General features: G+C 33.4%; 1 protein-coding gene across 4 annotated transcripts in view; it reads left to right on the top strand.

The window, feature by feature from the left end:
• GRAMD1C (GRAM domain containing 1C) overlaps window positions 1-23,822 on the top strand; it is a 65,310-nt gene that overhangs the window by 16,810 nt on the left and 24,678 nt on the right. For 3 of the 4 annotated variants that reach the window (XM_036218489.1, XM_036218487.1, XM_036218488.1), the window contains exons 4-8: window positions 3,352-3,455; window positions 4,045-4,140; window positions 9,139-9,219; window positions 18,177-18,295; window positions 21,003-21,135. In XM_036218489.1, coding sequence (XP_036074382.1) covers window positions 3,352-3,455; window positions 4,045-4,140; window positions 9,139-9,219; window positions 18,177-18,295; window positions 21,003-21,135 — 533 coding nt within the window. Of the gene's footprint in view, window positions 1-3,351; window positions 3,456-4,044; window positions 4,141-9,138; window positions 9,220-15,361; window positions 15,763-18,176; window positions 18,296-21,002; window positions 21,136-23,822 lie in introns of those variants that run through there. The other variant, XM_016150666.2, reaches the window with a different exon arrangement.

Raw genomic sequence — 23,822 nt, 5'->3', positions numbered from 1 at the left:
TAGTTTGTTAGATATTTAAAAAATTAGATCTTTTCCATGTGCATTGCAAACATTTTTTGCCATTTTGTCACTTGAAAACATACTTTTCATGGAAACCTTTATAAAATGTATGATGCTCATGATTGCCTTATTGAAAGAAATCTGATGATAGTTATATATAAATACACACATATATACATATATACACATATATATGTATACATACACTTATGTGTATATACACATATGTGTACACACCCATTATAAAACATTAAAAATATATAGGAAGGTATGAAGAAAAAATTTAAAATCATTGGTGATTTTTAGATAATTTTGCTTGATATTTTGTGGGTAGCTTTCTAGATGTTTTTCAGTGTGTATATTTGCTTCTCGTGTAGAAAAGCTCAGATAATCTAGACTTAATGAGTGAGTTTAGTAACATCACAGGGTTGAAAGTTAATTGGAATTTGAATTATACAAATACTATTCATTTCAAAACCTCCCAATAATGAAGTATTTAGGTATATAGCTAACAAATGTGCAGTTCTCTATGCTGACAACTGTAAAACATTGATAAAAGAAGATCCAATAAATGTTTATGGATGAGAAGATTCAATATTGTTAAGATCTCAATTCCCTCCATTGAAAAATCCCAGCAAGCTTTTTCATAGATATTGACAAGCTGATTCTAAACTGAAATAGAAAAGCAAGAATAATAAAAATTAAAAAAAAATAAAAATTAGAGTAGTCAATGCAATTCTGAAAAAGAAGAACAAAGCTAGAGGATATACACTACTTGATTTCAAGACTTATTATGAAGCTAGAGTAGTCAAGACAGTATGATATTTGCCAAATGATAGACATTTAGGTTAATGGAACAGAAAAAAAAAAAAGCCCATATAAAAATTCATACAAATGTTGTGAACTGATTTTGACAAAGGTGCAAATTCATTGGAGAAAATCCTTTTCTACAAATGGTGCACGAGGCTTATTTTGCTTTTAAAAATACGCACATCTTAAAGGAACTGAGAAACTATCTACAAGTTTTCTAAAGAAAATGCTCTAGAAAAGTCTAGAAAAAAATACTTTCAGATGTGTATTCTTGCATGATTATTTTAAAACACATTCTTTTAATTCACTGTCATCTCCCTTATAGATATGCCTAAATTCTTTGGTAAAACTAAATAGTACATCTTGTTTACTTAAATATGTGCATACTTATTGTGCAAACTTACTCCAGAAATATATGATGCTAATATACTCCATTTGTAGTCCTATAATACTTTGAACACATTTCTACTATATCCTTTGTTGTATTATAGTTACCAAAATAATTTTTGAGTTGGAGCCATTCAATTTACCAAAATTGATCATGTAATAGCTAGTAAGTTGTTGTTAACGTATGCATCAAAGTGACCTACGTTGCTTATTGGATTTACTTAATTTTATTCTAAATTTCTAGTAATTGTAAAATAAGAAACCATAAAATAATTTTTAATAAACATTACTTTATTATTTCATTTTATATGAATTAGATTGTTAATATGACTCAAATCAGGTAGAATGTTGCCTTCTGAAAGGCTGATAATTACATGTTTGTTAATCAGTAGGGAAATTGGGAGCAAAAAAATAAAATAAAATCTCTTTGTTTCAGAAAAGTTTTTGGTCATTTCTTACATAGAATATATTACTAGGAAGCCATTTTACAAAAATTAAAATTTATTGAGATACAAGTTTATTCAAATAAAATACGGTTTAAAATAAAATAAAATATGGTTTTTGGGAAACCATATTTAAAACCACTGAAAAAAAGTCTGTCAATCTGTATTAAATCGTCTTCAGTTAAAATAATCAGATTGGTTGCTATAACTTTGAATGTTGTTGATGTAAAATAATGCAGTGATTCTCATAGTGTAGACCAGCATGTTCCTATCATCTCGGAGCTTGTTTGACATGCAGACTCTACATCCTATCACAGACATGTTTAATCAGAAACTGGAGGAGGGGCCTAGCAATCTGTGTTCTAATAAGTCTGCCAGATATTTCTGATCTGAAATTTGAGAAGCATTAAATTAATAAAATGTTTTCAGTGATTTAAATAAAAATTTCAGTACACCTCAAAGTGACCTTTAGCCTAATCCCTGTTTTAGAGATGCATCCTAGTATATGAGTAACTTAATCTGCTTATTTACTAGGTTTTTTTTGTTTGGTGGCATCTCAGTTTTGTTCTACTGAAGAAAGCATTTTGAAAGAGGGAATTACTTTTAATTTTTAAATTGCTCAATTTGTAGTATTTGCTTAGAGATTTAATGTGACTAAGTTTAAATATTTTGAGGTTCATCATCTCAATAACTTTTTCCTAAAGTTGATAATCACTTTATATAGTTTTAAAATTTATCAGTTTCACTAAATCTCCTCACAGCATACCTTTGTATCTTATATTATTGATAATTTAGCACTAGGTACTAATCTATATAGTTTTATATATAGTTTTAGAAGCATTGTTGGTAGGCAGCGGCATTTACCAAATGTGTATTTGATTTTGCTGGATTTTAGTGCTGAGGTGAAGAGGATCAACTTATAGAACAAACTAAAAAATATATACAATTTTTAGAGTCATCCTTGTCTCTTTATGCACCCTTGTCCAACATCTAAATCACTAATTCCCATCAGTACTAACTCTTAATATCTCTAAATCTAGCTACTTCTTTCTCTTAATACTGACCTTTCCAGGTCTGAGCCACCATCAGTTTTCCCCTGGATTTCCAACTGTTATATCTGAATCCATTGAATAAAGTGGTCTTTAATAAGATGCATCTGATCATGTGTCTTCCACTTAAAAGACATTAATGGCTTTTCATCAAATTCAGAGTCTACCAAGGCCCAAGACACCTGACATGATCTAGCTTCTTCTAGTCCAGAGATCTGTCTTTGTATAGTTTTTCAAATGTGCTGTTTCTTTCTACCACAGGGTCTTTGCAAATACCCTTTATGGATCGTTAGATCTCAGTTTAATGATTACTTTTTCTGGAAAACTTTTCCTGCGATATGTTCTCCCTGCCCTATCCCCCATACCTATGTATGCCTTGTTATATTCTCTCATAGCTTTCTCTACACTTTTGTCATTATACTTATTTTTGTCTTTGTTTATTGTATGTCTTTTCCTGTAGACTGTGTTCCATGAGGGTAAGGTCCTTTACTGGTAATCCTAGTATATGGTGCACAAAGAATATGAATGAGTGAGTTAATAAATGAATGAATGAATGAACTAATGAACAAGGAGCGATGACTTTCCACGTATTAAAGTAGTGTAAGATTTATTAAGTTCCTAGATTTTTTTGACTAAACCATTTCTTATTTTCGTGTACATAGATTATGCTTGTGCTCTTCAGAAGGACATTTTGCTTCAGGGACGACTATACCTTTCAGAAAACTGGCTATGTTTCCATAGCAACATCTTCAGATGGGAAACTACAGTAAGCATATTTTGATTTGATATGTTGACACAAATAATTACATTGTTCGAAATGTATACAGTCCTTCTAAAGACAATGTATTTTAAATTCTAAAGTAAATTTATATATTTCAATATATCTATACTTGTATATGTGTAAATACTTATGTATTATAGAAATGCATAATATATTTTTCTTAATACACTAGGCTCCATTTGTACATATTTAATACAGTTGGTGAAAGAGATTTCAGATTTAAAAAAGCTTGAATATACATCTTTTTGACTGCCAAAATGATGTCTTATGTGACAGACCGAATTGTGTGTGTGTGTGTGTGTGTGTGTGTGTAAATGTGGAACATGAACACCCACATGTCTTTTCACACTTTCTCCTAATGTTAGAGATAGGAGCTGATGGAGGAGATTACTGAAGGGGAGAATGTTTGACTGCTCACCCTGTTTTTCTCAGAGATTGCAAGCATCTGCTTATTAATTCCTTTAGGTTTTTCAACCAAATAGCCCCGATTAGATTGATGTAATACTTGGTATTTTGTGTTATATGTATTTCTGGAAAATCCATTTTGCAATTTTCCATTCTTTTGTGTGTTCAGATTTCTATTGCTTTAAAGAATATAACCTTCATGACCAAGGAGAAAACTGCTCGACTCATTCCAAATGCTATCCAGATCATTACAGAGGGTGAAAAGGTGAAAAACTTTTCTTTCTTTGCCTTATTACATAATGTGGAAAAATCTGCCTCATACCGGTCATCAGTGTTGGGAACATAAGCAGTTCTTCTTGGAGTTAGGAATATCTAATTGCCATACATTGTATTTAATATTAGATTTCTGTATACTTAAATATTTATTGGTGATTAACTTTAAATGGCTACTAACATTTTTTATACTTTATAGTTTAAAGAGAACTTTCTCCCCAATTTTTCATTTCTTCATTATAAGCATTAGCAAAACATCCTTGTTATTTCTAAATACCCTAATAATTTCATAATTGATTTTTTACTGAATAATAACTGCATAATCACAATTAATAAAAACAAACGGTTCTGGTGAACAGAGATTTGGATAGCATACAGTAAACTTATAATCATAATATTTTTTTTAGGATGGAAATTATTTTTAACTGCTATCATTTTAATTATCCACCTATAATATCAGTCATTTCTAAGTGGAAAAATATGAAGAATCTTTCTATACCCACCTGGAAAACTGATTAGGACTCTATGTGTGGGATTAGAGGTATAATGCTGAGAAAAAAAGAAAAGGAATAAGAAAGAAAGAAAAAGAATAAAAGTGTGGAAGAGAATGAAGGGGAAGGAAAAGGAAGGAAGGAAAAGGAAGAAAAACGGAAAAAGAAAAGATAGAAAGGGGGAAAATGCAATCATGATATTGAATCATTGTAATGATACTATTAGTCTTATTGTTTCTCTCAAATGCATTTTAAGTTTTATTTGTAAATCTCTTTCTTATACACGTCCAACTATAGTGCAAAGGTCTTTTCCCCTCTGAACTGTTCGAAAACCTCATCAACCCAGCCATCACCTCAGATATTCTAGCATGTATTTCCAACAAAGACATTCTGCACAAAACCACAACATAATTATTAAAATCAAGAAATTAACATTCACTATTACCACCGTTCACTCCTCAGCCCCTCTTTAATTTCCCCAGTTATCCCAATAATGTTCTTTTGTAGCAAATAGTTGAGGAATATATATAATGCTTAGTTGCCATACTCTTTAATTTCCTTACTCTGGAATAGTCCCTTAGTTTTCCCTTGACTTTTATGCCCTGGGCACTTAAAAATCATGGGTCATTTATTTTGTAGGATATCCCTCAAATGTGTTTGTTTGATATTTCCTTGTGATTAAGTTTAGGTTATGCAGTGTTAGCAGAGATAACATGGAAGTGATGCTCTGTTCTTTCCATTGCATCCTATCAGATGACACATGATTTTAATTTCTGCCATTACTGCTGATATTCACTTCGATTACCTAATTAAGGTAGTATATGCCAGACCTTATTGTAAAGTTTGCCTGTTTTCCTTTGTAATAATGTTTTGTGGCAAGCAACTTTAAAATATGTAGTATACTATTCATCATGAAATTTGAAATTTATTCATTTATTTACTTATATCAGAATGACCTCATAGTTTCTTGCTTTGTTCAATTTATAATTCATTACTATCATTATTTAATTTGATGCTCAAATTGTCCCAAATGGGAGCCCCCTCAAGCTTGCTCTGGTGTCCTTTTGACTATTATTATTTGAGCAATTGTTTGAGCATTTCTTTGCTTTTTGGCACAAGATATTACAAGCTTTCCCTCCCTCAGCCTTGAAATCAGTAATTTCTCCAAAGAGTCCTGGTTTCTTTTAGGGGAGACAGGTATTTAGAAGCCAGTGTGTTCATTGCTATTGGAGTGTTGCTGTTCCCAAGACTTTTAAGTGGGCAGAACAAAAGTATATGTAAAATGTACATATACTTTCACACTTATATACATAATATACATACATATATACCCACTTATACATCAGTGTCTGTCTATCTAATCTATCATAAACCACAAATTCACACCAATACCTATAATTTCTAATTTCTACCTAACACCACAGAGTTTACTTTTGTTTTCTTCCTTTCATATTTGTAACTGCCTTCCCTGACCATGAGAGACCAGGCTTCTATTATCCTTAATATATCGTCTTATTTGATCAGTTGGCCTGTATGTAACCAATATTCATCTCCTCTGCTGCTCCCCCACCACCCCGCCCCACACAGACACTATTTCACCTGACGTGGTTTCTGACACTTCAAGTTAGGCTGCTTCCCATCCCACCATAACATAGATGTTCTCACTAGGTGAAAGCTCTCCTTACACTTCTTGGGCCTACACCCGTGCCAAGCACTTTTCCTGTGTCCACTTTACGCTATACCAGGTCACCTCTCCACAGGGACACCCTCCATTCCCTGCTTGTGCTGACATTCTCTGCCAGGCTGTCACTGCACGTGGTCACCCTCCTCACCCTGCTCAGGCTCTGACTTCCCAGCACAAAATCACCTCATAGACTCTGTCACACCATGTTGCCCTCATCCGCTCTGGCTCTGACATGCCTCTGTAGGCTGTCCCTGTATGTGGCCACACTCTTCACCATGCATGGGCTTTGACACCCCTGCCAGGCTACCATTTTACGTGGCTACCCTCCTTGGGCTCTGACTCACGCCCCTCATGCTGTTCTTGTTCTCACACCGTGCCCCAGATCACTCCCATATCTGGAGACCCTTCTTACCCACATGGGCTCTGAAACTCTGCCTGGGGCCACCTTTCTGTGTGGACAGCCTCCTCATTCTTTTCTGGTTCTGACACCTGCTTTGGGCGCCTGCAGCTCCCGTATCACGCTCACCCAACAGAGAAAAGGATGCCTGCTTTTCTCTGTTGTACCAACAGTTTTAGGGCTAAACTGTTCAGGAAAGGAAGAAGAGTGAAGATAAATGTATTCTTAATTTTACAATTAACACATATGCACTGTATTGCTTAACAAAATCATCAGACAATTCTTAAACATCTTTCTTTCATGCCTATAATTCTCAATCCCACTGCTTTTTTTTAGAGGCAAAACACTGTTAGCAGTTTAGTATGTGCCCTTTCAGACCTTTCAGACTTTCTTAATTTGTTTTTATAAACATATAGTTTTGCTTTATTTTTAAAGTAAACACTTTAAAAAGAACATTATTTCTTGGAGTCATAGGTTAGCACATATAGATAGACCTATCTCTTTATTAATGTGCTGTTTAGTGTTTCATAGAATGGATTTACATGTTTTCTTTGACCATTAGTTCATTTCCAGTGTTTTGTTACTACAAACAATGCTGCTGTGAACAACTTGACCAGGCCTTCTTAGGCTCATGTGTGGCTCATATGAAATGGAATTTCAGCATCAGGCATTTTAATTTTAATAGTGATGACAGCTAGCGTTTGCGGAATTTACTTGTTCTAGACACTATATTAAGTTCTTTACATAGATCTTCTCATTTAATTCTCACAAAAATATGCTACTATATTATTCTCATTTTGCAGATAAGGAAACTAAAGAAAAGTGACCCAAAGTCATAGAACTTAGCGGTAGAGCCAAGACATGGACCCGGGCAGTTTAATTGCAGAGACCCTAGTTCTGACTACCTCACCGTATCGATTCAGTGATCTCTTTTTCCATCATTATGGGAAAAAAAACCTACATTACTAAATATTCATTCCTTTCATGCACTCTATAATTCAAGGAGGGTTAATCATGGTACTTTAAGTTGTTTTAGGTTCTAGCATATGTTTTGTGCCCCAGACACTTAGAGATATCATTATGCAGAACTCCTCCCAAATTAAGGTTATTATTGAATCAAGATTTCTTAATAAATTTTCAAAGTTGGATGTATAACAAAGAATAAAATAAAAATGGTAATTTACATAGATTATCCAGAAAAATGGGACTGTAAAGTAGTTGAGAATGTGCTGGTTATTTATAAGAGTGGATAATGTCCATGCCAGGCTATTTAGTTTAAGATATGGGAATTAGTAAGTGTAACATGTGGTGAAAAGAGACAGACTAGGAGAATTTTCTTATCTATATATCTGAACACAGGATTGTAAAGTTATTAGACTCCAAAACCAAAACAATTTGTTTTAAGAAAAGGAAATAGGGGACAGAAATTGGTGATCATTAGGTCACATATTACATATGTGATCCTATTTGGAAGAGCTCCTAGATAGAGCCCTGTTATAAAAAGTTTTACTAAATGGAGAATATTATATAGCAAGGTTTCGATTTTCTTTTAATTGGAAAATAGCACTTTAACATCTTTGTATGAAAAATGTAAACACCCCCAAAATTATTTGACATTTTATTTAAGAAATCATACATAGCACCGAGCTTTCTCATTCCTAAAAATAACCATTCAATCATGAAAAGTCACTAACTAGAGGATCAGAAGAGATGATACACTGAGAAAGTATATTTAGTGCTGCCACTTGTCAGATTTTCTCATAAAAGCCTCTTTTAAATGTGACTTTGTGAAAATGACTTAAATGCAGAAGAAGAGATAGGGCTAAAGGCAAACATAGAATTATAGATTGAAACATGTTATTTTTCTCCTACAGTATTTAAAACAAAGTTTAGTGTTAATATGAGTGTTTTGTATTTATAATTAGTACAGGTTAGATATTTCTGGATTTTTTAGATGAAAGATGATATAATTTTAAATTAAGATCCTTCAAGTAAATTTGTGAACTCCACTGTATTTTTTTCTTATTATTTGTTTATACTTGTCTTAAGTGGCTTCCAAATCATCTCTTTGCAAACTTTAAAATAAATAAAATTTTAGTATTTTTATAAGTTTATTTAGATGCATTTTTTCATAGTTAAACTACAATGAACACAAACAGCTACTTATTTCAAGCTCCTTTCTCTACTAAATGTTGATAAAATTTTATTTGCCATAAGTTGAAATTTTGAAAGATACTTTATTCACGTACCAATCACCTGTTTTTTTGTCTAAAAGTTAAAACAAAAATAGTATGTCAAGTACAAATGGTGACCTACTAGTTTGCTTTGACCACAGCAAGTTCCAACAGACTTTTGTGACAGGTAATTTTCCTTTTTTTTTTAATGACACTAAAATTATCTTATTATGTTTCTTTTCAGTTTTTCTTTACATCTTTTGGTGCCAGGGATAGAAGTTACCTCAGTATCTTTAGATTGTGGCAGAATGCACTATTAGACAAGGTAAGTGTTCATACCAGAGGCAGATACTTGTTATAATAGCAACTTCTCAATGTGTACTTAAACACAATGTTTGTGAATTGCAAAGCTCCTTTTTACTTTTCTGGGGTTAATTTGACTAGACTATTTAAATTTCAAGGAGAAACTTGAAGCAAGACAAAATCTATAGTTGCAAGTTAATCCTAAAATTAAAATAATTTTAAAAACATAGAAACATCAAGGGAAATAAAATGGTACACTAGAATTATCTATTTCACACGTAAGAAGGCAGTAATGGGCTAGAGGGGCCAAAAGACATAAGACACGTAAAAAATAAATAGCAAAATTATGGACATTACATTAAATTATTAAACACAAATGGATTAAACACTTTAATCAGAAGACAGATAAGCAGAATGAAAGAAAAAAAAACATGATTCAACTATATGCTGTCTATAAGAGACAGATTTAAAGACACAGACAGATGAAATGTAAAAAGTTGGGAAAATACATACCATGCTAACAATAACCAAAAGAGAGCTGAAGTAACTTTAATAATGTCAGACAAAATAGAGTTTAAGACAAAAATTAATAGAGACAAGTAAGAATATTTTATAATAAAAAGATCAATCTATTTGAAATTCATAACAATTGTAAACTTATATGTATCTAATAACAGAGCTCTGAAATACATTAAACAAAAACTGGCAGAATTGAAGGGAGAAATAGATAATTAACAATAATAGTCAGAGTTTTCACTTTCAGTGATGAATAGAACAAACCAGACAGAAGATAAACAAAGAAATTGAAAACTTGAACAGTACTATAAGCTAGCTAGAACTAAAAGACATTCTACTTAAAACAGAATATACATCCTTTTCAGGTACACATGGAATGTTCTCTAGAACAGATGATATGCTTGGTCAAAAAACAAGCCTTAATAGATTCAAAAGGATTGAAATAATACAAAATATGTTTTCTGACCACAATGGAATGAAATTAAAACAGTAACAGAAGGAAATTTGGGAAATTCACAAAAAGTGGACATTAAACTGAACATTCCTAAATAACCAATAACTCCAGAAAAGAAAAAATCATAAGGAAATTAGAAAATGCTTTGAGTTAAATGAAAACAAAAACATATGTACACCAAAACTCATGAGATGTAGCTAATGCAGTGCTTGGAAGGGGATTTATTACTATAAACACATTTAAAAAAAGGATGATCTCAAATTAATAACCTATCTACCTTAAGAAAGAAAAAGAAGAGCAAATTAAACTCAAAGCAAATAGAAGCAAGGAAATAATAAAGATAGAGCAGAAACGAATGAAATAGAGAATAATTGTGTGCCAACTTAGTTAACCTAAATGAAATGATCTAAAACCTAGAAAGTCACAAACTATTGAAACCGACTCAAGAAGAAATAGAAAATCCGAATAGACCAATGACATGAAAGAGATTGAATTAGTATTAAAAAATCTACTCATAAAGAAAAGCCCAAGCCCAAATGGCTTTATATGTGAATTCTGCCAAATGTTTATAATAGAATTAACTTCAGTCCTTCACAAAGTACTCCAAAAATAGAGGAAGGAACCCTTTTCAACTCACACTATGAGTCCAGTATTACCTTCCTATCAAAACCAGACATAGAGTATCACAAAAAAACTACAGACCAATGGTTATGTTCATTTTATCTATGAATATAAAACAAAAATCCTCAATAAAATGTTAACAAACCAAATCCAGCAACATACAAAAAGGTACATACCTGAACTAAGTGGGATTTGTATAAGGTTATATCAACATGTCGAAATCAGTGCAATACACTGTATTAGTAGAAAACAAAAACTACATGGTCATTGCAATCAATACAGATAAAACATTTGACAAAGTCTAACATCCTTTCCTGATTAAAAAAACAAACAAACTAGAACTACATGGGAATTTCTTTGATCTGTTAAAGCTCACAGCTAACATATTTAATGGTGAAAAACTAATGCTTTCTTCCTAAGGTCAGGAACGAGACAAGGATGTCCTTTCTCGCCACTTTTATTCAACATTGTATTGAAGGTTCTAGCCAGGAAAATTAAGCAAGAATTAAAGCTAAAAGACGTCCAGATTAAAAATGAAGAAATAATACTATCTCCATTGGCAGATGTTATATATATATATATATATATATATATATATATATATATATATATATATATATACACACACACTCACATATTCCTAAGGAAGCCAATAAAAATCTATTAGAACTAATAAATTCAGCAAGGTTGCAGAATATATTACTGAAACACAAAAATCAATTATAATTCTATATGCTCACAATGAACAATCCAAAAATGAAAAAAGAACAGTTTATTTACAATAACATGCAAAAGAATAAAATACTTGGGAATAACTTTAACAAAAAAATTATAAGACATGTATACTGAAAGCTCCTAAACATTATTGAAAGAAATTAAAGAGTAAATGAAAACAATCTCATGTTCACAGATCAGAAGACTTAACATTGTTAAGATGGCAGTACTCCCAAAAGTTGTTTTGCAGATTCAATGCAATCTCTCTCAAAATCCCAGCTGGCATTTTTGCAGAAATTGACAAGTGAATCCTAAAATTCATATGGAAATGTAAGATATCCAGGATAGCCAAAACCATCTTGAAAAAGAATACAGTTGAATGAATTATTAGTCTGTTAGGTCTGCCATAACAAAATACCACAGAATGGGTGGTTTAAACAACAGGAATTTGTTTTCTCACAGTTTTAGGGGCTAGAAGTCCAAGATTATGTATGGTGCTGACAGGGTGAATTTCTGGTGAGATTGCTCTCGTTGGCTTGCAGCTTTCTTACTGTGTCTTTATGTGGCTTTTCCTTTGCTCATGCACACTCCTGGTCTCTTCCTCTTTTTCATATGAACACCAGTTCTGTGGTCTTAGGGCCTCACCCTTATCCCCTCTGTCTTAGCTCAGGCTGCTATAACAAAATACCATAGACTGGGTGACTTAAACATCGGAAATTATTTTGTCATAGTTCTGGAGGCTGGAAGTCTGAGATCAGGATGCCAGCATGGTTGAGTTCTGGCAAGAATATTTCCTGACCTAACAGATGGCAACCTTCTCGCTGTAACCTGATATGTCAGGGTAAGAGAGAGGGAGCGAGAGAACAAACTCTGGTGTCTTTTCTTATGGGGCACTAATCCTATCGTGAGGGCCCCAGCCTCATCACTTCATCTAAACCTAATTATCTCCCAAAGGCCCCATCTCTAAATACCATCACATTGGGAGTTAGTGTATCAACATAGGAAATTTGGCAGGGGGGACACGGTTCAGTCCACAGCAACCTCATTTGATTTTCATTTTTTTGATAAAGTCTCTGTCTCCAAATACAGTCAGTTGGGGTTAGGGCTTCTATGTTATGAATTTTGGGAGATATAATTTAATCTCTTACATTGGAGGACTTGCATTTCTTGATTTCAGTGTTTACTACAAAGATGCAGTAATCAGGGCATAGACTTAGTGGTGTAAATTTAAAAATATAAATTAATGGAATAGACTTGAGAGTTCAGAAATAAAATCTTATACTTGACAACCATAAATTGATTTTTGACAAGGGTGCCAAAACATTTCATTTCAATGGGAAAGAATAATATTTTCACCAAATGGTGTTGTAGCTATTATATATCTACATTCAAAAGAATGAATTTTCACCCCTACTTTACACCATATACAAAATATTACTCAAAATTGATCATGGACCTAAATGTAAGATCGTAAAGTAGGAAACTCTCAGAAGGAACTGTAGGCATGCATCCTTATAATGTTTGTATTAGACAGTGGTTTCTTGGGTATGACACCAAAAGCAAAAACAGACAAATTGGACTTCATCTTTGATCTGTGAAGTATACCTCATACCTAGTCACCCAAACCAGAAACCTGGGTGTTTCCTTGATTCTTACCTCTTCTTTGCCAACTATGTCATATTGGTCACCAAAGCCCTCATTATTCTAGTTCAAACTATTATAATAGTCTCCTATCTCTTTATAACACTCTAATCTGTCCTTTAAATTGTTACCAAAGTAGTAGTAGTTTAAAAAGTGTCTATTTTATTGTGGTAAAATTGGTTAATAACATTATATAAATTTCAGGTGTACAGCATTGTAATTTGATATCTGTATATTCTATTGTGTGCTCACCACCAAAAGTCTAGTTTGTTTCTGTTACTATAAATTTGACTTTCTTCACCTAATTTGCTTCTGTTTCCCTTTGGGAACCACCATTCTGTTGTTTGTATCTGTGAGTTTGTTTTGTTTTGTTAGTTTATTTGTTACTTTTTTGTTTTATATTCCACATATGATTGAAATCATGCAGTTTGGGTCCTTTTCCATCTGACTTATTAAACTTAGCACAGTACTCAAGATCCATCCATATTGTTGCAAATGACAGTATTTCATCTTTATTATGGCTGAGTAGTATATGCCACTGTGTGTGTATGTGTATGTATGTACATACACATACATTTAGTGACCAATATAATATACGTACATACACACCACATCCTTTTTATACATTCATCCGTCTGTGGACACTTAGATAGCTTCCATATCTTGGCTGTTGTAAATAATGCTGCAGTGACTATAGGGGTACATATATCTTTTTGAATTAGTGTATTTATATTCTTCGGGTAAATACCCATAAAAATTGTATCTTTTAAAAACACAGTTCTGAACTTGTTACTTTTTTGTGTGAAACTAGTAGGTGGCTTTTTATATTTTGACAACGTGAACCCCATATTCTTTAGCACAGCATCTGAGGCTTTTGTTATCTGGCTGCTTACCCTGCCCCATTGACTCTTCTCTCCTTCCCCGCCTCCCCCTCTAGTGTTAGTCGTGATGAACCGGCTCGCCAGGCTGCTCCACTCCTCTGCACGTTTGCGTTCGTCATACATGTGCTTATCTTACTTGATTCTTTCAGCAGCATTTCACACCGGTGCACACTTCCCCTATTTTGTAACACCATCTAGCCTTTGATCTCTGTGACTTTCCTTATGGAATTTTCTCTTATCTTTCTGGGATTTCATTCATTCTTTTTTTTTGCTGGCCACTCACGTTCTGCTCAGTCTTTGCTTGCCATGCTTTGTTGGGGCTCAGTCTTAGGTCTGTTTTCCCTCTTAAGCCTATTAAAATTAGCTCTGCTCTATTTACCAGTGGTTTACTATAAGAATTTTTATATTTAGCAAAAGTATATAAAAGTCATTTACAGTATGTTTAATGTATATTTTTTCATTGCTGTTTGGTTACTATAGAATAAGGATATCTGGTTCCAATAGGTTCAATGAGAACTACCATAATATGTCAAAAGCACTAGTTTTTAGACAGTGGAAGCTAGCCTCTCCACCTTGTGCTTCTTCAGTTTGAGTGAGTGCTATTCTCCATTTTCTCTCTGGTCTTTCATTCTGCTGTTATATAAAATGATTAACTTTTAGCGAACCCCCCAAAAAAGGTTGATCCTTTTAGTTCATCAAGTAGCACACCTTACTAAATTAAATGGAATGACTAGGTAGAAATTAGGGCAATTTAGAAGAAAATGATTTTTCATCTAGAAGAAAGCATTTTTTTTTTTTCTGGGAAATAAATTGGAATTGATAGATGAAACTCTCTATAGTGTTTATTGTAGTCCCAGCCCCTGGCAGGAAATTATTCTGAATAAAGTAAAAAATATTTTTTAAGGAAAGAATTATTGAGTAATCAAGATGTAAACTTTTCAATGATGAAAGATGTGCTGAGTGCTTATTAGAATTGCTCCATTTGAATAACTCACTCTTCGTGTTATTTCCTGACATTCCTCCATTATGATACTTGAGAGATTCCATCTTTGATAGTTGCAAAGAGTTAATGCAGGAGTCTGATGGAGCTGCTACATCAGCACTGAAGAACTGGTAGATGAAGAGGTAATAATGACATTGCCAGAATTGAATAGAAAGTATTAGCCTGGAGAAGAAAATTTAGCCCTTAATATGTTAAAATTTAAAAATGAGATTAAAATAATACTGCAGCAGGCATTTATATATTTCAGCATAAGAAGATATTTTCATTTTCATTTTATTGTTTCTAATCTGTGTGTAGAACAGAAGAAATTGGGAACTGTCCCTTTAATAAAACCCTGTTTACCTATCTTTTCTAGTGGGTGTGGCTTAGGAACCTGTAGAGTGAGGTATTACTTCCAATTCTGCATTCTGACCTGCTACCTTGGAAAGAATGCTGATACTACAAACCAGGAAGTGACAAATAATGTGCTTTCAACTACTATAGAACTTGTCTTTTTATAAGGAAAAGCTTCTCATGACAAAACTAGAAGACCAAAGCAGTGATTTTACCTAGTTGTCATCAAATATTTGGAACTCTGCTGTGTGTTAAAGACTGCGGCATACTTAGAGTACAAAGCTTTCTGGGCCAGAAATTGATCTTCTGACTTTTGAGTCTTATCCGATTACTGCTTGGTTTACCTTTATTTTGTTCACGTACTCTGCAGGCTGAACTGGGGAGTCTTTCCACTGCTTGCAGGTAGGTGGTCAGCCTTTGTTTAGAATTTAGGTTGTTTTTTTAAGGTTACTTCACCCTGCTGTCATTTATTGAAAGAACAATGAATATCAGTCTGAATACATGTTTAAATATTTAAATATTCAGCATGGCTGTTAATAACCACATTTTTGTGATTTCTGGTCAGCTTTGAAGAAAATATAATTTTTAACAAATTAGCTGGTGAATTAAATGAGTTCTATTTTGTTTTCCATTAATCTTTTACATATTCATTTTTTAAACTAATAGATTGAAATTATCCTGCTGTTAACTTCCTGATTGTATTTGATAGTATATTTAAAACATTTATTTATGTAGTCAAATAAAATTGTATTTTTGTTGTTAACATTTTACCTATAAGATTCATTTCTTTCACTCTTAGGAAGCTCTCCGAATACTTACCATTGGTTTGTTCTTGCTACAGTTCAATCGCTGTTATTTCAGAAGAGTTTTTATAAAAATTCACTATTCTACAACTGTATTGAAATTTTGCTTGTTTTTCTTCATAATGTTAGCCATCCATTTATGACACCAAAAGTATTTCAAAGATAATGTCGTTAGAAGATTGCTAATTATTAGTCTAAGTTAACTGTTCTTGTGAAAAAAGTTCACAGTGGCTCTTCTGGAGTGGAAGTCAAAAAAGAAATGTGTGGGATACCTTTAGGATCAAGGACAGTGGTTCCTTAACTTTCTCTACCACTAGTAATCCTTTTTATTTTTCTTCTATGGACACTATACTTCAAAAGAGTTTTTGTCCACCAATTAAGTGGTGTATATTAAATACTAAAATGTTAGAACATTATTGTTTATTAGTCATATATTATTTCCAATGAGAGTTTATCAGCCTGACATACCACTCGAGGTTAATATAATTCAGCCTCAGACAAGGAGGTCTGACATTTTACTTAGCGTAAATAACTTTATTGTAGGTAACTACATGGATATTTTTGACTTTAAGAAACTGATAATATTATCTGAATTTTCGCCAACCACTCTTCTGGAATCCTGGTAGTCTGGACATGGCAAATTGGGAACTAGCGGTCTAAAGTGCAAAAAATTTGTTCTTAATCTCTTTGAGGTTTCATGAAATATAATGAAGGTCATTAAGTGTAATGTAACAAAGGTACCATAGCTACTAGACAGAAGAAACAAGGAGAAAGAAAAAAGGAAGTATTGTTATGGGGAATGTCAAGGAGGAATTCAAGGCATCTGTATGTTTTGCCCCATTAAATCTCTATGTATTTATTCCTACTATTTCCCAACTTGAATTTTTTACTCCAATTAGGCTGATAAACTATTAACCAACTTTAAAACAAATATTAGTTACATTCTTCATGTGTTTATTCTATATTTATATGTTGGTTTTCCTTTTCCCAAATTTTCTTTTTTCTACATATCCCTTATTCATGTCCTTCGAGCTCACTGAAGACCAGTCTCCAGTGTGAAGTCTTAACTGATCACCCTAATCCACAGTGATGTTCTTATTACTGTGTCAATTCCACCAGTTCTTCCACGTACTAATATAGCTTGTCATATTTAATTTTACTTAAGAGTCTCCTTTGTTTTTTCAACTATATCGTAAGTTGCCTGAGAGCATTTTATCCTCCTTAGCAGCTGGTCCAGTGATACACTTTAGGTAGGTTCTAAATAAATAACTGTTAAATGAATGAGAGAGAAAGAAATCTTACCAACAGTTGCTTCACTCGTTATGCTGCCGCCCTCTACCTTGCCTAATCATGTGATTAACCATCTATGTTTCTAGAAATCAGAATATTGTTTATCACACTATTATTGTTTTTGTTTTGCTATGTAATGGATGAGTTTTCTGTATTAAGTGGTTTTAATACTAACATAATACCTACAAAGAAAGAACAAGCTGGCCTTTATTAACAATAAAAGAAATATTCTAAATTTGAGCCTCTTATATTTTAGATTTTAGGAAAATATAAAGTTTACCGATATATATGTTTTTTAAAATGGTTAAAATAGTAAGATATATCATAGATTAAGAGGATGAGTTCAGAATTGACTATTAAAACTGAATGGTGATCCAGTCGTTATGGTAGACTGGTTGGATTGCAGAATTTAAGTTGCAGATTAGTGATTGCTGGAAACTGGACAAATTGTTTTCCAAAAAATAAAATTTTAAACCTCTTACCTCCCATTTACAGTAGTTATTGCACACTTTAAAATCATCATTTCATCTAATCCAAGTATCAACTGTGTCAGATAAGTTTTGTTAACCTATTTTTTTTTTTTATAGATACAGAAAACACATCTAGAAAGGTCACACATCTAGTAGTTGTACAACAGGTCTTTGACTTCAAAATTCATGTGTGAATCATTGTTACACTATCTTACATTTTCCAATACTGAGTATAGTTTTTCTGTCATTTTAGAGCTTGACCAGACAAGAATTCTGGCAGCTGCTGCAGCAGAACTATGGCACTGAGCTAGGCTTGAATGCTGAAGAGATGGAAACCTTGTCTCTTTCGATTGAGGATAATGTGCAATCAAGGTACAGCAGAATGTTTTGAAATTTCAAAATTTATTAATCATTAATCAAAGCAGAATTATTTAAAACTATTAATTTACAATTTTTATCAATTCACCCTTGGGCGAATTTGCCTCTGTGTTCACTGTAGTGGAATAGCGTGAAAGGTGAAGATGGTGGATAGTTTGTTAAAATGGTAAGCAAACTATGTCTTTGAAAGAAAATGTCTTTGTAACCATGTCACCTAGGATTTGCTTAAAGTGTGGCTTTAGTAAACCTTTTTATTAAGGGTCTGGAGAAGTACCTGGCGAAATCTCGGTGTCTGTGGATAACAGTAAAGTAAATTAGCTGGAGGGTATTTTGAGGGCTACAAAGATAATGTGACTTTTCCTCAAGTATACCCTAGCATGGTGCTTGGCATGGAGTTGGTATTGAATAAATATTGAACGCATTAATGGAAGGAGCTTGTAGTGCCATAGGGAATGCAAATAATTACAATACGAGATTGAAAATGATAAGGGCCAAAAGGGGCAATAGATAATATGATAAAGAAATTCAGAGGAGAGAGAGATTATTTTTGACTGATGGGAATTCATTTGGAAGAGTGGACATTTTTATTAACCTGTACAAGTAAAAGTGCATTTCGTCCAATGGTAATTGGAGTCATAGCAGTAAAAACAGAGGATACTACCTTAAAAATCTGTAGCAAACATTATGCTAAGTGAAAGAAGCCAGTCACAAAAGGCCACACACTATGATTCCATCTGTGTGAAGTGGAGTCCAGAATCTGTAAATCCATAGAAACGGAGAGGAGATTAGTAGTTGCTAAGGACTGGGAAGAAGGGCGAGTAGGGAGTGCAGCTAATAGTACAGGCTTTCTTTTTCGGGTGATGGAACATTCTAAAATTAGTGATGATGGCTATACAACTCTGTAAAATGTTATATTATACATATACTCTAAATGTAAATTTTATGGTATATGAATTATAACTTAATAAAACTTTAAAATTCTATAGTAAGTAAATCTTAATGTAGAAATCTTTTGAAAGTCTTGCTGTTACACAGTTTTACTCTGCCTGTCTAGGTAGTCTTCTCATTATGCTGAACCTATTTATAGTGTTTCCGTTAAGCATCAATATTTTACAGTCTTTTTTACATTGTTACATATGCATATTTAATTATTTTTCTGTAAAGTTAAAAATTTCCATTGTACTGCTTTCCTTGTAAAGTTTATTAGCTTCCTTTGGGTACTGGAGTTGAGTTAGAAATGCAATTGATGCACTACAAAGAGGCTGGGATTGTGGTAAAGAAGATCTGGATTCTAGTCTGGACTTTGCCACTAAGTAGCTGAGCAGCCTCAAGCAAATCTCTTAGTCTTTCTGATCCTCAGTTTACGTATCTGTGAACTAAGGCACTTAAAGTAGATGGCCTCTTGCCAACTTGAAAAGTTTCTAATCTTTGAATAAGGAAAGAATAAATATTTTTGACCAGCTGCTTTATAAACTCTAAGGTCTGGCTTCTTGAGGTCATCAGCAAAGCTGCTGTTTTCTTCCCTGTGATTGAGTGCTTGCCAGGAGAAGATATGACAGGATCCTCGTTCCCATTTCTACTCCTTTTCCCATTTGTGCAGTCTCTGAAAGAAGCATATATCTATCTCACACCTTTATGATCTCAGCTCTTCTGTCTTCTTTCTTTTCATTTTTAATCTCTCTTTTTTCTCTCCTTGCTCCTTTTTTCCCTTTATTTCTCCACAGCTCAACTCCATCTATGAAATCTTTAAGTTCAGACACTCAGGTGGTAGGCTAGTCTCAAGGAGCCATTTTTCTTGTTTGGATACCTCAGAGCCCTGCCATTTCAATTAGCCAGGAGTGACTTGGTTGCAGATTTAAATAATATATGAGTGAAGTAGAATAGGGTTGAAAGCCCGTTAGCATTTCTATTCCTTCCTCAGGATAATACGGCTTAAGATGTCAGACTGCTACTTTATTTTAGAAGAGCTTTAAGTCTACATGTTTCAGTGATTACATGGAAATAATGATTTCTCAATAAGGTTGAGCATTGGAAACTAGATCGGTTGTGTTTCTTTTACATTTAGCAGACTTTCCTTTCTCTTTTCTCTCTAAGAAAGGAAAAGCAGGTCTCAGGATAATTATTATAATCTTGTCCCTATGACCATTTGAAAGCTTTTTCTTAAACCTTGTTCTTAAGAATGAACAAGAGCGAGAAGTGGGGCACAGACCAATTGATGAGCTCTATGCTCAGATATTAGGAGCTTCCACTTCTGGGGAGCATTTGCCGTCTCAGATGGGACTAAATTGGAAGGGGATTCAAAAAAATTGACTTCTGGTGCCGGCTGGCATCTAACTTGAACAGTCACCCTGCACCTTTCGAAGTTTGTAGTTGTTCACAACTGAAATTTAAACAAGCAATATTAATTTTACTAGTTGCTATTACAGCCACTTGTACTTGGTTAATTTTTTAATGGTTCCTGAAATTTATAAAATCTCATATGAGCATATCTTATTTTCAGAAATAAAGTCAATTTGCATATGATTTAAGGAAATAGCACATACAATTTAAGCACATTATAAGTAGAGGCTTATTTGTTACATTATAATAAACATTTATTGTTAAAATGCTTTCTAATAGAAAAAAGACCTCAATGAGGAGACTAAATCATTTATGTGGAAGTGACCTTGTTTGTGTTTCTATAATGATTTGTTTCTTACAGAAGTTCGGAAAGAAGCAGCTTGGATGACTGTGGGGAGAGAGATGAAAAATTATCTAAGTCAATCAGTTTTACCTGTGAATCAATTAATCGCGTTTCAGAAACAGAGTCAATCGATGGAAATCTAACAAAAGTGGTTAGTGTATGATAGCTCTTTTAAAATATATCTGATACTGTCATGTGTTCATCTTAATGTAAGATCAAATAAAAATACGATATACGAAATTATTAAAAGTTAAGGCATCAGGCTGTTCCTTCATTTTAGGAAAAGAGTTTCAACTCTGAGTAGCAGAGGTTATATACACATGTGGTTCTTTTCAGAGTTGGATACGGTATAGAGCTACCAGACAGAGCATCAGCCTATAAGAGGGATACACATCATTAAAAATATAAGATAGCGAAATTCATAGTTAGTAGAATTTTTCCCAGAGTAGGTAGTGTATGTGGTAGAAAGAATCTGCTTTGAAGGGGAACATGAGAACCCTGAGCAGCATGCTTGAGTAATAATAGATGCTACTTAAGTTGCCCACTAAAGCAGTCACAGCCAGTTAATTACCAGGTTTCATTGTTTGTTTTTTTATTTTTTCAAGTATCATTATAAAAGCCCATCAATTTTTGGAAAAATTTCAATGAGTTTTTGTCACTTGGAGTCAAAATTTTTTATACTCCGTTTGTCCCCTCTGCCGACAGGAACCCTGTTAGATTGGCTCCTTGGTCCTTTTGAAGTGATTAATAATTTTTGATGGCTTCCTTTCTTGTACTATAACGTGTTCCAGTCACATTTTTTGCACTTCGTGTCCCGGATTTACTATTAGCCATTTTCCTAATGAGCCATAGTTCTTAGTGAAGAATGGTATTTAGAGACCACATTCTGAGCGCTAAGAGTGTGCCTATTATAGAGTTTTTGTTCTTATTGAGGATGCAGGTTTGAGACTAAAGTTGAATTTCTTGGGTTTAGAGCAGAGCATTGGCATTACATCGTACCTTTCCTACTTGCCAGCTATGTGCCCTGAAGTAAGTTAACTTAATTACTTAATCTTTCTATGCTGTTGTTTTCTCAACTAGGGGATGTGGAGAATAATACCCCATAGAGGTTTTTAAAAGGATTGAATTAATATATTTGAAAGTGCTTTGAACAATCCCTTGAACACATTAAGCATTCAGTAACTGTAAGGTATTATAATTGAAGGTGAATCTGTGCGTGGCCACAACGAAGTTTTTCTACTGTCTCCCATGGAGCTCCAAGCATTTCCTATGAATAGATGTTGGGAAAACATTGAAACACTGTGTGTTTCTATGAAAGGCCACCAAGTTATCAACTTTCTAGCATCTATCTCAGTCTGATTTTGTATTGTGGATTGCTTGCAAAACTGATTTATCTACGGATTCTTAGGAGCTTCCCCCTGGTACAAGGGAGGTGATTATGGATGCTAATCTCTTTGTATGTTCTCAATGAGAAGACCAAACCACTCAATTTTGGGGAGGTTACCAGGATAGGGGATTTCTCACAGTCTCTTCATCCTTCTACATAAGTCCAACTTTGAGGACTGGGTTCTCAGCACTACTAATCTTGCTTGGATCCTTCCTACAGCCTCCTTGACAGTGTCTTCTGTACTTGCTCTTGGAATAGTTAACCCATTGATTCTTGCTTCTAGTTTTGTCCCTAAAGGAAGCCATATTTTTTTCTAAGGGAAGGGAATGGAATGCAGAGGAATAATTTAATGTTTTAAGATTGATCATACATTCATCGATATTTAGATGTTTTCAGGTTATGGAATACAAGTGATAATAGAACTTTGGTCCTTTTTTATTTTCATTCAAGAGCAGTAAGGTAAGATTTTCAGATGTCAAATATGTCAAGATACATATTTCACTTACTTTGTTTCACTTTTATTTCCAACAAAAAGTCAGAAATAACATTTTAAAGATGAAAATAGGTTTTTCTTAATACTCTTGTGGAATTAATACTCTGTAAAAATTTAGGAAATGTAGAAACGTATACAAAAAATAAAAATTGCCCTGATGTCAACCACTCAAAGACAAGTGACTATTACTTTTCCTACATAGATTTATCTATATCCTTTATAATGTGAACTATATCTGAATTAGAAACAATAGGAGAAATACATGGAAACTTATTCTACTGAGCCCTGTTAAAAAGCCATGGGTCAACTAAATAAGTATGTTGTTTTATAGTGTAGAGCTCCCAAATAAATCAAGTTTTGATTTTAGCAGTCATCTCTGCTTAAAGAACCAACCTTCTGACTGGGATAGTAGAATCGTTTAATAAATTGTGTCCTGGGTCCAGGTAGTTGTTCTGCTTTCTGAGTGGCCAGTGGAAACCTGTATCTTCTTGGGCACTTTTGCTGTTCAGGGCTGCTCAAAGATCTCATGGGGCGAGAAGTGTAAGGATTGTATCTTTGCCTCTTGCTCTCTTTCATCTGCTTATATGCAGACAATGCAAGAAAAGACTTCGCTGTATAGTTTATATTTTTTACACTGTTTTATTAAGCCTAATTCTAATACTGTTCTACTTGAATACTAACATAGCAATAACATTTATACTTTAATGCTTAACATTAAATATATTGTAGAAACAGCATAACTTTATTAAACTATTTTCAGAAAGTTACAATTAGCATCATATATTGAATATATTTTAATAAAGTAGTCCCTTCACAGCAAAGACAACTGTGTCTTACGAGTTTGCAGTGAAATTAACTTTCTCTTTTAATCTTCTCTCCCTACTGTACTCTTTTGTGACTTTTATCTCTCTATTTTCTTTCTCTTTCCCCTTTAGTTACTGGTCTTGAGAGATGGGTG

The sequence above is a fragment of the Rousettus aegyptiacus genome, unplaced genomic scaffold (assembly GCF_014176215.1).
Source record: "Rousettus aegyptiacus isolate mRouAeg1 unplaced genomic scaffold, mRouAeg1.p scaffold_m13_p_4, whole genome shotgun sequence".
NCBI classification, from domain to species: domain Eukaryota; kingdom Metazoa; phylum Chordata; class Mammalia; order Chiroptera; family Pteropodidae; genus Rousettus; species Rousettus aegyptiacus.
The sequence above is the reverse complement of the archived record's forward strand: the minus strand, read 5'-3'. Positions and strand labels throughout refer to the sequence as shown.